Source organism: Cervus elaphus, chromosome 2 (assembly GCF_910594005.1).
Source record: "Cervus elaphus chromosome 2, mCerEla1.1, whole genome shotgun sequence".
Classification (NCBI taxonomy): domain Eukaryota; kingdom Metazoa; phylum Chordata; class Mammalia; order Artiodactyla; family Cervidae; genus Cervus; species Cervus elaphus.
This window is the reverse complement of record NC_057816.1, coordinates 2,405,773-2,418,845: the sequence shown is the minus strand read 5'-3', so window position 1 is coordinate 2,418,845 and position 13,073 is coordinate 2,405,773. Positions and strand designations below refer to the sequence as shown.

Sequence of the window (13,073 nt, the reverse complement as noted above, 5' to 3'; positions counted from 1 at the left end):
CCCTGCTGAGCACGGGTTCGGGCCCGCCTCTGTCACGTTTGGCTCTGTGCTGGGCTCTCCTGGCATTTGGCACTGGGCCTTGTCAGTGCTGGCAGCCCGCCCTCCTGGGATGGTCAGCACTGTCCCCTCCCTTCTCCTTTGCAAACAAACAGAAGTAGAGTCCCAGCCCAGCTGAGGTGCTTCGCCTCAGTGCCGTAAGGACTTAAGGGGCTTAGAGTTTCCTGTTTTCTATTGAATCATCGCACGGAGTTACACGAGGTAAAATGCCACTTAAAGCACAGACGCGCCAAGAGACCGCAGTCTGGCCGCCGGTGCACTGTTCCACCTGTTGACCGTTAACTCTCTGCAAGTTCTCTTCTGAAAGGGGCCTTCTCCGGAGGGACCAGGAGGGGCCGGGAGGCCCTGCGCGGCTTTAGTCTGTGGTGGCAGGAGGAGGTGGGGGGCATCCCACTTTGGCGATTTCTGGAGCACCATGCTGCTTATCTGTCAGCCGAGTGTCCTGCGTGGGCTTTAGAAAGGTTTGGTTATCTGTGTAATCAGATGTTTTCTTTTTTTCTAGCATCAGGGGATGGAGAATCACTGGTAAGATTTGCGTTGTTATTTAGAGTCTATTCTGCTGTTAAGGGCCATTTCCCGAGTAGTTTGCTGCTTCCTTTTTAACCTGTTCCTGCTCCCTAGAAACCAGGGGGAGCCTGTGTCTGTTGCCCCGTGGTGTGGGACAGAGGCGTGCTCTGCGGGTGGGCTTCAGGGGCAGCCGTGTCCTTCCGCCTGCGCCCAGCACTTACCTGTCTCTCCTGCCGTGTGGCAGCACGGCTGCCGGGCACCTTTAAGCCAGGTCCCAGGCAGTGCGGTGGGGTCTGGTGAGAGACTGTGACATTTACCCCATGGAAACAGGTAAGCACTGAGCTTCCCCTCCCAGGATGAAGACTCCGAGTTCACGTTAGCCTCCGACTTTGAGATCGGACACTTCTTCCGTGAGCGGATTGTGCCGCGCGCCGTGCTCTACTTCACGGGGGAGGCCATCGAGGACGACGACAACGTAGGTGGCCTGGGGGCGGGGGTGGCCGTGGGGCCCGTGCCGCAGGGCAGTGTGCTCTGGAGCCTGGGGAGGAGGCATGGCCGTGGCGTCTTGGAGCGGAGCACCCAGGGCCTGAGTCAGCCTGTGCGGTGACGCCTTTCAGGGTGTCCTCTAGACGCACGGGCTCACTGCTGCATGCGAGGTGTGTGGCTGGGGTGATCTCCAGACGTGGGGACTGTCACGCAGCGCCACGTGGTGACTCTCAGAGCTGAGTCGTGCTGCCGTGTGGCATACTGACTCCAGAGAGAGAACCACACGCTCCACAGGAGGACGGGCCCCTGGGCCAGCTCCTTCCCTTCGCCCTGGAGGGGCTGGCCTCTCTCAGTCAGAGCTTGAGAGCGGGGCCCTGAGCCCGCCTGGCCACCTGTCCCCGAGCCGTCACCCGAGACTGTTCTCCGTCATGAGCCAGCCCGGGGTGCCGCCAGCCTCCTTGCTGTGTGGAGAGGAAGTTTTGCCCTGTGGTGTTACTGGAAGCGGTTTAGTTGACATTTACTCCCTCGTGTTGAACACTCTGAGGTTTCCTTTCTGGTGAGGTCTGTGGGGGCTTCCGGCCGAGCAGCAGAAGCCAGGCGGGTCTCCACTGCTTAGCATCCTCCTTTGTGCTGCAGGCCCCGGAGCGCCGAGCGTGGGCCAGCCCGGGTGTGGGCAGCACCGTCTGAGACGAGTGGGCTTCTCGGGCAGGCTGCCCACCCCCAGGAATCCAGGAACGCGGACACACACGGCATGGCGTATCCGGGGGTCATGAAAGCACCCGGGTCGCTGCTCAAACTTCAGTTTAGGAAATGCTGATTGTACAGATTCTGGACCGACGCCCTCCAGTAGCACCTTCTCCAGTGAGTGCACCGTCCCACACTCTGTCCACTGCGGCAGGGCTGGCGCTGCAGGACGCTGGACGATGTGAGATTCAGCCCTTGGCAGCTAAGGAGCCAAAGGATCGGATTTATCTAGTCTGGCCAAGAAGGATCTAGTGGCCGCACTTTGGAAACTGCCTCTAGACCTGTGATGATCACACACCCACCATTGTGAACGCTGCATCTGCAGTGTGTGTGTGTGTGTACTCACAGCACACGCAGGGCGGCCACTCCTGGTGACACCTGTGCCTGTAATCACTCCTGATGCCTTTGGGCACACGCCACAGGCTCACGGCGTGGTCCAGGGGCTCACGCAGCCTCCAGGCCTGGAGCCCACTTCTGCAGGTTCCCATGAGTACGCTGGGGCGGATGGAACCACTGCAGCTACTGTTCGGCTCCTGACCGAGGAAGCGCAGCGGTGTGGGGACAGGCTGCTCGGAGCCGTGCAGGGGCTGGCGTCGTATCTGCGTGGAGTGCACACAGGCGTTCGGGCTTTGTCTTCCACACTCGTGTCGGTCACCTTGCTCGGAGGCTTGGCTCTGCCAGAATTTGAGGTGCCCGCACAGAGCTCTCAGAGGACGGTCCAGGGTGAAACGGTGCCCATGGAGCCTCGGGAAACCAGCCTATGTGAGCCTGTGCAAGGCTGGTTTCCATGGGACCTCGATGCCGCAGCGGAGTCTCGCGGGCCGCCTAGCACTGTCAGCGGCTGCTCAGGACACGGGTTAGGAAGGAGCGCTCGACATCCCCGCCCTGCTGCTGCTCGGGCCGAGGGGGCATGCAGACCAGGCCCGGCACTGCGCTCTGCTGAGTGCCTTTGAGCTGTTGCTAAAGACTGTGGGAGGGGGCTTCCAGGAAGAAAGATCATGAGAGAAAGCCTGCTCCATCTGCAGGTGCCTTGTTGATGTGATTGAGGTTCATGTAGTTTTGTTTGCTTCTGGGAGCAGCCTCATATCTGAGACTTTGGCTGGGAGCCTGACCAGCAGTGTCTTTGGACACGCAAGAGGTTGGATCCAGACGTTCGTTCAGCTACAGTGTTGGAGTTTCTCCTGGCATACTTTAAACACCAAGGTTTTATTACATTCCTAGACACAGATGAACGGTTTCCCCTTGTCTGAGATGTAAAATGACGCTGAGAGTCCTGTGTGTGATAAAACCATGCGGCTGGTCTGCTTAGATGGGGCTAAAGAGCCTGGTTGGACACGGCGCACCCCGAAGCTGACTGGCTCCTTCTGTGCCCCACCCAGAGTCTTTGTTGAGGGTGGTTTTCAGATACCTGGTGTCCCGTGAGCATGGCAGGACACAGCAGGAAGCTGGCTTCTGCTCAGAGGTGTGCCACTGCCCGCTCTCTTCAGGCCTGACCACTGTGAGCACGGGACAGGGGCTGTATCTGGATCAGGTTACCACTGCGCTTTATAAAAACGTAAAAACCTCTTTCCTTCCCTTTCAGTTTGAAGAAGGTGAGGAAGGAGAAGAGGAGGTAAGACCTGGCTCACGTGCGACGTCATTCCCCGAGGTGGTCCTCGGCCCTGTCTGCTTAGTGGACTGAGGCTGTGGGGTCTAACTGGCCACGATGCACTCGTCTTGTGGGGACCTGCCCCGGAGGCCCTCAGCCCTAGCGAACACTCGCTAAGACGCAGCGGATAGGTGGCAGTGTCAAGTGGGACCCTGCAGTTGGCTTATGAAAGTGCATCCTAGAAAATAACCATTTATAAACAATCCGCTTGTTCGGCAGTATGTTTACTTCAGGGTCGTCTGTGGGAAAAGTGTCCAGAGGAGGGATTTGCTCGAGTGTGGGTGGTAGTGATTGTAGCCAATTTCCTTGTGAATCAGAGTAGCCCTGTCTGTTCAACTCATTCTCCCTCCTTTTGATGCAGGAGTTAGAAGGTGACGAGGAAGCAGAAGATGATGATGATGCCGAAATTAACCCCAAGGTGAGTTGTTGGGAATTCCCACACCTGTGTCTACTACACTGCTGAGCTTTTAAAACACGTTCCTAGCTTTGAGCCAGGCTGTTATGAGCTGTTATGAACATGTGCTTGTCATTCTCTAATTAGATAAGTTAAAATTGTACCAGAAATATACTCGGATGACGAGCTGTTTAGATACCTGATATACAATTTGAGTGTTAAATGGCTTTCCAGCTCTTTGTCAATTTGTGTCTTATTTATGTAAACTTACTTGGGAGAGCAGCTTTACGTTCCTTATTTTTATGATGTAGTTGGCAGCATGAATAAACCTTTGTGTTTTGTGTTTGTTTTTGGAAAAGGTATGGAGATGGGGTTTGGTTTGTCTTGATGACTAGAATAAAGGAGCAGCAGGCAGACTTTACAGTTGTAACTGGACTGAGACGAGTGAGGGGATACGTCTCAATAGCTTAGATAATTTGAAATAAATCAGGAAGCTTTGCAAAAACCAACAAAGAAATAACTGATGAGGGTGAGTGGCAGTCCCAGTAATTTTACACAGAAGTGAGATTTAACCTCCCGTCTCAGATGAGCCTACATCAAGGAACTTGCCACTTGACACGTATTTTAAATACAGAAGTGTTTTAATGCTGTTCTAAAGCTGTATTGAGAATTACTCTTGTGTGCTCACATGAAATTCATGGCTCACCTGCCTCTTAGGACTAAGGGTGTCACAGTCCGTCAGAAGACTCACTGTACTCGGTGCTGTGGACTCTATCTCTAAGTAGACGTTGTTTCCCCTGGTCAGGCCCTAGGCTGGCCGTGTGTAACTGGGTCTGAGCGCTCTGTGGCACCGGCCATGTCTACGAGTGCACGCTCACAGTGGTGCTTCCTTCTAGGGAAGGGTGTGAGTGCGTTTACCACCTCAGCGTACCGTGTAGGTACTGCTCGGGGCATGGGCTCGGACACATTCATCTCTTAAGCCAGCCTGTCCCCTTTACGGTGACGTGTACACGCCGGGGCCCCGAGTGCCTCGCCCTTCGCCGTCAGCTGAGGAGCCGTGCCCTGCCCGCCCCCAGGTGTATGAGCCTGGCTGTTCTGCGGCCCTCGGGGGCCTGAGGCACGTGTGCACGGCGGGGTTCCAGGCCAGAGGCAGGCGGCTCTGGCGTCCGCCTCTGACTGGAGGCCGTCTGCCACTCGTCTCCGCGGCACTGAGGCTGCTCCCTCCTCCTGTCGTGTCGTCCCTCCCGTTGTCGTCCCCTCTTCTCTCCGTGGCCAGGCCTCCTGTCTTTTCTCACGTCTGGGTTTTCTAGAAGAGCAGCCGCACCTAGTGATCACAGAACGGAGGGAACGGCCGGCACTCACCCTTCGTGAGGGCCTCGGTGTGTTTCTTTGGTCGGGAGCGGGCGAGAGGGACCAGAGGCTCGTGGGGTGCGGGTCTCAGCCACGCCGAGGGGTCTGGTCTGGTCCTCTGGGGCCGTGATGGGACACTCCTGCTCCTCTGGTGCGCCTCTTCAGAGGACTCTCAAGTCTGTCTGCCACGAGCAGGGGCGGTACGGGAGAGGGCTGTCTGGGTATTAGAGGTGCAGATCTGAGTGTCAGGTTTCCCATCTCAGGGTTGATATTTTGCAGCCCTTTTATACCATGAGAAATTGTGGCTCTTTCCTCCTGTTTAATTTTGTGCATTTCATTTTCTCTAATGCTGATGGTTCCTTTCAATTTTTTTTCCCGTTTAGGTGTAATTTTTGTCTGTTAATCATTCATACGTTTCTAGGTAAGGTGGAATTCCCTTCATTCATATCTTCCAAACTTGTGGTCTGTGTTCTGTAACAATGCCACGTTGTGACTGGTAGCGTGTCCAGGGACGCTCAGCACGTGCAGGGCTGGACAGGGCTTGCTGAGAGCAGGTGTCTGCCGTGTGCACTTTGAAAACCAACCGACAGAGACCACGTCGGGCTCCTGTTGGCCGATGTCACTGGTGTGGCATCTTTGTTGGCATTGGAACTGCCCCCCTGCCCCGAGTAAGAGGACAAAATAAGGGTCTGGGACCAGAGTGCCCAGGCCCCCCAGCAGGGCCAGCCTGCTGCCCACTGTGGTTTTTTTTCCCTTGAACGTGTGTCTGTTGCTCGTTCCTACTTGTTAAGTTCAGGTGTTGTGCAGACCAGCAGGGAGTGAAGGGTGGACTTTCATGTGCCAGAATGTTCTGTCTCGGGAGCTGCTGGCGCCAGCGTCCCGTGGGTGGTGGTGAGTGCAGCGGAGGTTGCCGAGGTGTGTGCGGCTCCAGGAAGAGAACCAGCTCCAGACCAAGGCTGTCCGCCCTGTCCCCTGCAGGGTCCCCTCCCCGCGGCTCTGCCCGTGTCACAAGTCCCCCCACGGACGCCGCTGTTAGCTCCTGTGGGGAAGGGGGGGAGGTGCGAACAGGAGACCTGTGTGAAGCTGGGGTGGCAGTGTTGGCATCTAGGCGGGAGCAGGGCTCCCCAGACTGCGCTGGTGTGGAGGGTGTCTGTCTGCATCCCCTCCCTTCACTCAGGCGGGCTGGCTTTCTTAGAAAACCAAGGCAGGCAGGCAGGGGGGTGCTACAGAAGACTTTTCTTTTTTGACTACAACAGGTCTTCATTGTAGATGCAGGTTCTTTAGTTGTGGCGTGCAACTTCTTGGTTGCAGCATGTGGAGTCTAGTTCCCTGACCAGGGATCGAACTCTAGCCTCCTGCATTGAGAGCATGGAGTCTTAGCCACTGGACGACCAGGGAAGTCCCTACAGAAGACTTTGGATAGGTGACATGCACAGCCACCCTGGGTCCCATCTGAGGGCTTCGAGCAGTCATGTCAGGGTGTGTCTCCTTGCTCCTGGCCCCCACTGCCCGGGGTGTCACTGGGCTCATTCAGCCCGAAGCCCCTCTGCTCCCCACCCTCTGCCGGCGGTGCGGGCCGTCCCTGAGCAGCCCAGCGTGTCCTCTGGGCAGAACCAGTCACGCTGTCGAGCGTCTGTCTCCCGGCCCGGAGCCCCTGTGGGGGAGGCCGCTCCCAGGACTAAGCCAGCAGCACTGAGGCTGGGGCAGGTCGATGGGGGCCTTGTCCTGGGCCCCACCCTCTCGGGCAGTTGCTGTCTGTGAAGGCCTTTGTCTTAAATGCCCCCAGCTGGCAGGGGATTGGCTCTCTTGTCCCTTGATGACTGGGCTTCTGCCAGCTTCGTGACGTGAGGGCGGGGCTTCCTGCAGGTTGTCTGGGCCCCTCCCAGGCTGGAACCATGGTGTCTTGTTGACAGAGTTCACTTGCGTGACTGCAGGGCTCTGTCAGGGCTCCAGCCTGGAAGTTGCGTCCGTGTGGACGCTGGCCCGGGGCGGGGCTGCGCTTGGCCTTTGGGAGGCAGCATGCCACGGGTGGCCCTGCTCCCCCTGACTGATGAACTCCACTCCGCCTCCCCCACCCCCGCTGCCCGTCCTGGCCTTGGGACAACCAGTTCCCACCAGCGTCTGCAGCCCCCAAGGTGAACAGCTGGTGATGCATGCTGGTGGTAGAGAAGGTGTGGCCCGGAGACGGCACGCTGACTGCGTGCTGCTCCACGTGACATGGCGTCCTGTCTGACCACTGTGTCCATTTACCTGGAGGGAGGTGGGGCCACATCCCGGGCCTGAGCCTCCTGCCTGGGCCCACCTACCCAGCCCACCACCCGCCACACGGTCCCAGCCCCTTGGCCTCAGCTCTCCAGCCTGCTTTCTTCCTGCAATTCCAGCTGTGGAAACACGCGTCTCCCCTTGTCCACAGACGGCTGCGTGCCGCTGCCCTAGCCCGGAGCACCTCTGTACACCCAGTGAGTCTGGAACCAGCCTCTGAGCCCCGCGGCCATGTGTCCAGGCTGCCTCCAGGACCCCTTTGAGATGACAGTTAGGTCTCTTTTAAGTAGAATTTCTCGTCTGGGTGCTTGCTCTGGGCCCCGGTGGTGTTCCTGGGGAGTGTGTGATCAGGTGCTGTTAGCCCGGTGCTGGGCGGCCACGGGGCCAGGCCTGGAGCTAGCGTCCCACTCGGCTCTGTGCTTGTGCACCTGTGTGTGAGGGCCTTAGCCCGGGGCCTGCGGTCAGGGTTCTGTCTCTGTCCATCCTTTACACGTGGTCTTTTCATCCCGCAAGTGTGGATTCCCACAGGATGGTGCCCGGCTTGTTGATCCTCAGCATCAGTTGTGTTATACCAGATGTTTCTTTTAAACTGTGACGCCGGTTTTTCTTAGACTCTGTGGACATGCCACATTATATTCAGGGTAATTTGTCATCTTCCCAGCCAGAAATCATGAGTTCCTGTTGAGTAAATCATTGGCTCAGAAGTATTAGTAAAATTGATGTCTGTCTGTGAGGCTCTTGTGGTCTCCGCACAAAATTCATGGGGTTGCTAAACAGGTTGAAATTCTGTGAGCTGTCCTCCGTTGGATTATAGTCAAGTGAGTCTGCTCTGGGGAGTGGTCTCCCCCTCCCCCTCTTCTGGAAGGCTAGCGTGCCAGCTGTGGGGCTCCTCCCTGGAAGGGTTGGGCTTTGCCTGTGGAGCGCTTAGTGGCCCCTCATCCGCTGTCATGGCCTTGTCCCCGTCAGTGAGCGGAGCTCTGAGGCCTGGTCCTGGGGGCAGGTGTGCTCCAGGCGGGGCCCTGAAGCCTGGTCCGTCTGTGCTGCCCCAGAGCTGGGCCTTCCAGCGTGGGGACGGGGCGCTGCTCTGTTTAGTTACTCTCTGCCACCTAAGGACCTCCCCTCACCCTGAGATCCTCCTGCTGGCAGTTAAGATGTCTTTAAACAAGAAAAGGCAGCTCCACTGTGCCCTTGTTTCTGGGATGTTAGCTTATTTTTTTTGTTACTTTTTCAAAATGTATGTTAGCAACCAGTTTTTTTTTTTTTTTTTTAAATTTTTTTATTAGTTGGAGGCTAATTACTTCACAACATTTCAGTGGGTTTTGTCATACATTGATATGAATCAGCCATAGATTTACACTTATTCCCCATCCCGATCCCCCCTCCCATCTCCCTCTCCACCCGATTCCTCTGGGTCTTCCCAGTGCACCAGGCCGGAGCACTTGTCTCATGCATCCCACCTGGGCTGGTGATCTGTTTCACCATAGATAGTATACATGCTGTTCTTTTGAAACATCCCACCCTCACCTTCTCCCACAGAGTTCAAAAGTCTGTTCTGTATTTCTGTGTCTCTTTTTCTGTTTTGCATATAGGGTTATCGTTACCATCTTTCTAAATTCCATATATACGTGTTAGTATGCTGTAATGTTCTTTATCTTTCTGGCTTACTTCACTCTGTATAAGGGGCTCCAGTTTCATCCATCTCATTAGGACTGGTTCAAATGAATTCTTTTTGATGGCTGAGTAAAATTCCATGGTGTATATGTACCACAGCTTCCTTATCCATTCATCTGCTGATGGGCATCTAGGTTGCTTCCATGTCCTGGCTATTATAAACAGTGCTGCGATGAACATTGGGGTGCATGTGTCTCTTTCAGATCTGGTTTCCTCAGTGTGTATGCCCAGAAGTGGTATTGCTGGGTCATATGGCAGTTCTATTTCCAGTTTTTTAAGGAATCTCCACACTGTTTTCCATAGCAGCTGTACTAGTTTGCATTCCCACCAACAGTGTAAGAGGGTTCCCTTTTCTCCACAGCCTCTCCAGCATTTATTGCTTGTAGACTTTTGGATAGCAGCCATCCTGACTGGTGTGTAATGGTACCTCATTGTGGTTTTGATTTGCATTTCTCTAATAATGAGCGATGTTGAGCACCTTTTCATGTGTTTGTTAGCCATCTGTATGTCTTCTTTGGAGAAATGTCTGTTTAGTTCTTTGGCCCACTTTTTGATTGGGTCATTTATTTTTCTGGAATTGAGCTGCAGGAGTTGCTTGTATATTTTTGAGATTAATCCTTTGTCTGTTTCTTCATTTGCTATTATTTTCTCCCAATCTGACGGCTGTCTTTTCACCTTACTTATAGTTTCTTTTGTAGTGCAAAAGCTTTTAAGTTTCATTAGATCCCATTTGTTTAGTTTTGCTTTTATTTCCAATATTCTGGGAGGTGGGTCATAGAGGATCTTGCTGTGATTTATGTCGGAGAGTGTTTTGCCTATGCAACCAGTTTTTTAGTAAGAACAAGTGAAGTATTGAGTCTTTGTTTTTGTGGTTGGATGGAGATGCCTGCTGACGGGCTGCCCGTTTCTCTACAGTCTTCTTTTCTCTCGTTGACAGAAGGAGCCCAGCCAGCCCTCGGAGTGCAAGCAGCAGTGAGGAGCCCGTGTGGACAGTGCTCACGCCTAACTCGTTTTCAAGTGCATGATTTTCACTTTAACTTCTCCTTTTACTTTATGATTTTGCTTAACCTGTACAGTGGCAGCTCAGATGCATTTCAGAGATAGGAGGTTAATTCCAGCACCCTCTACGGCTTTGGGCACAGCCCAGTGGACTCACCCAGCCCTGCCTTGGCGAGGGCCCTGCAGATCGCATTGGGGGATCACTGGACGCCAAGGGCACGTGTCCAGGGGTGTGGTTCCGGGGCATCTAGAACTCCTTCACCCCTCCCGCCATCGGACAGGATTTGTTTTGTTTGAAGACGCCCACGCACTGTCTCCAGTCCCGGCAGAACCAGCCGGGGTAGGCGCCCTTCTCACACTGCTCTTTCTTTAGTTTAATTTTCCTCAGGACTGACCCTGAGGCTCCAGCTTTTGTGGTTCATCTCGTATTTATTTTATCTTTCACGCTGGTGACGGCTTGGGGGCGTGCACTGTCGCTTGTCGTTCAAGTTTCTGAGACCCTGTGGGGACCAGACACCCGGTGCCCTGAGCCGGAGGTGCTGGTCAGGCTGCAGACCCCGCGGAAGCTGCTGCTCCCTCAGGACACGCGGACCACGCTTGGCCTTGGGGACGGGGGTGGGGCTGTGGGCAGAACCAGGGTTTGCCAGGCTTCGCGGGGAGGGGCTCCGGCCGGGAAGCACGGCTTTCCTCGTAGTGCGACACGTCTTGCTTTCTCGTAGCTCCCATTTCTTGGCCCCACACTCATTTTGTCTTAAAAGCCCTGGGTTCCGAGCGACCTGTCCTTGGTGGCGTGTGGGTTTTGAGTGTGTGACCTCTGGCCCGGGGAGTTCAGGCTGTGGCCAGGCTGTAGAGTGCTCAGCCTTACTTAACGATACATTTGTAACTGAATACAGTGTTTTCAATTTGTACAGAATAGTTAGGATATTCTATTAAAGTTGTGAACCATGGACCCAGTGTGTGTGTCTTCCTTGGGGGGCCGCAGCGGGTGGGGCGGGAGCGACGGGAGGGCGGCCAGTGTCGGGGCGCTGGGTGTGGGCAGATCCAGGACTTCCGGGCTCCTGGTTTGTGTTTCTGAGGCGCACTTCCCTGTCGATGGGTTGGGGTCCCCGTCCCCGCCCCAGCAAAGAGTCGTTTCTCAGCATTTGCAGGTTTGCGCCCTCTAGGTTCCTTAGTGAGGGCCGTGCGCCGTCGGTCTACTCGCCGCTGCTTTTCCAGGGTTTCCTCCCGCCCCCTTCTCAGGAACGGGAGCTCTTCCCAGAAAAGACGCTTCCGACCTGAGGGCCGCGTCTTGTCAGGCTTTTCCGGTTTCCGGTGTTTGCTCCGCCCCCTTCCCAGAAGCACCCGCTGCCCAGGCCCCTTGCTCCAGCTCCACAGTTGGGACTCTGCCCCTGGCGATGTCGGGGCGCCCAGAGAGGGAGGAGACGCAGGGGCAGGCAGGCAGGTGGCTGGCTGCCCCCGCCTCCGCACAGGAGTCCAGCCCACCCGACGCCCGCCTGCCTGTGGGGCTGGCGTCTCATGAGAGCGGCCAGAAAGCGGAGGGTGCTGGCCGGCATGAGGGAGGGTGGGAAGCTCGGAGCATGGCTGAGGGGTGAACGTGCGTTCAGGGACGACCGTGGAGCTGGAAGGTCTTGACTGAAGTGTCTGGGCCGCCGAGCTTCAGACCCTCCAGCAGTGGACGGTGGGGAACCCTTGCCCGTGCCCACCCCAGAGGCCATCAAGGAGAGGCTGCCTTGTTCCCACCCACACGCAGCCAGTACCCCATCCTCGGAGGGTGCACGAGGCCCCCACACCCCTGCCCTGTCCCCTCAGGGGCCCCCACTCCAGGCTGGCTGCTGTCACCACTGAGCAGGGACACTCCGTGACCGTGTTGATGACAGAAGAGCGGACAGGGTGGTGGTGCAGGGCGCTGTGCCCGGGGGACCTGTGGGAGGCGAGCACACGGCGTCGCGCTGGGGGCACCTTATCTCGCTGCCGCTGGTCCCTCTCCCACTGTCCTCACCAGCGGGCGACGGACCTGAGTTCACACCCGAAGCAGCGGCTCCACCCTGAGCACAGAAGGATGTTGGGCGAGTCAGGCGAGCAGCTGCTCTTCCGTCCGTTGGTGAGCAGCGGTGAGCGTTCACCGGTTGGTGTGAGGCGAGCCAGAGGAGACGGTAAGGTTCTCTGCCCGGCACCCTGTAGGCTTCGGGAGAGGAGGTGCGTGTCACCTGGGTGCGAGTCTGGACATCGTTCCCGGTTTGAGATGGCCACAGACTGGGGCGGCCCCTCACTCACCCCCAGGAGACAGGAGGGGTCCCGTCCCCTCCCATGGCGAACTCTTGGCCACAAAGGACCAGGGCACCTCCTTGCCCGTGGGGAACATCTGGGGTGTGTTGGGAGGAACAGAACACATGTCATGAACACACTTACGTGTGAGTGCACACCGGCACATGGGAATGCCTCTGTGGGAGTGCACACCGGCACATGGCGACACCTGTGTGGGAGTGCAACAGGTGCATGGGAGCACCTGTGCGGGAGTGCACACCGGTGCATGGGAACGCCTGTGTGTGAGTGCACACCAGTACATGGGAACGCCTGTGCGGGAGTGCAACAGGTGCATGGGAACACCTGTGTGTCAGTGCACACCAGTACATGGGAACACCTGTGTGTGAGTGCAACAGGTGCATGGGAACACCTGTGTGTGAGTGCACACCAGTACATGGGAACGCCTGTGTGGGAGTGCACACCAGTGCATGGGAACACCTGTGTGTGAGTGCACACCGGTGCATGGGAACACCTGTGTGTGAGTGCAACAGGTGCATGGGAACGCCTGTGTGTGAGTGCAACAGGTGCATGGGAACGCCTGTGTGGGAGTGCACACCAGTACATGGGAACACCTGTGTGTGAGTGCACACCGGTGCATGGGAACGCCTGTGTGTGAGTGCACACCAGTACATGGGAACGCCTGTGTGTGAG

At 56.4% G+C, this 13,073-nt stretch overlaps 1 protein-coding gene across 3 annotated transcripts in view; it reads left to right on the top strand.

Moving 5' to 3' along the window:
- Nucleotides 1-11,065, top strand: part of NAP1L4 (nucleosome assembly protein 1 like 4) — a 50,141-nt gene extending 39,076 nt beyond the window's left edge. For 2 of the 3 annotated variants that reach the window (XM_043923919.1, XM_043923929.1), the window contains exons 11-15: nucleotides 560-582; nucleotides 920-1,039; nucleotides 3,377-3,406; nucleotides 3,804-3,860; nucleotides 10,057-11,065. In XM_043923919.1, coding sequence (XP_043779854.1) covers nucleotides 560-582; nucleotides 920-1,039; nucleotides 3,377-3,406; nucleotides 3,804-3,860; nucleotides 10,057-10,095 — 269 coding nt within the window. In that variant the 3' untranslated portion in view covers nucleotides 10,096-11,065. Of the gene's footprint in view, nucleotides 1-559; nucleotides 583-919; nucleotides 1,040-3,376; nucleotides 3,407-3,803; nucleotides 3,861-5,569; nucleotides 5,608-10,056 lie in introns of all 3 variants that reach the window. The other variant, XM_043923911.1, reaches the window with a different exon arrangement.
- Nucleotides 11,066-13,073: the final 2,008 nt, after the last annotated feature.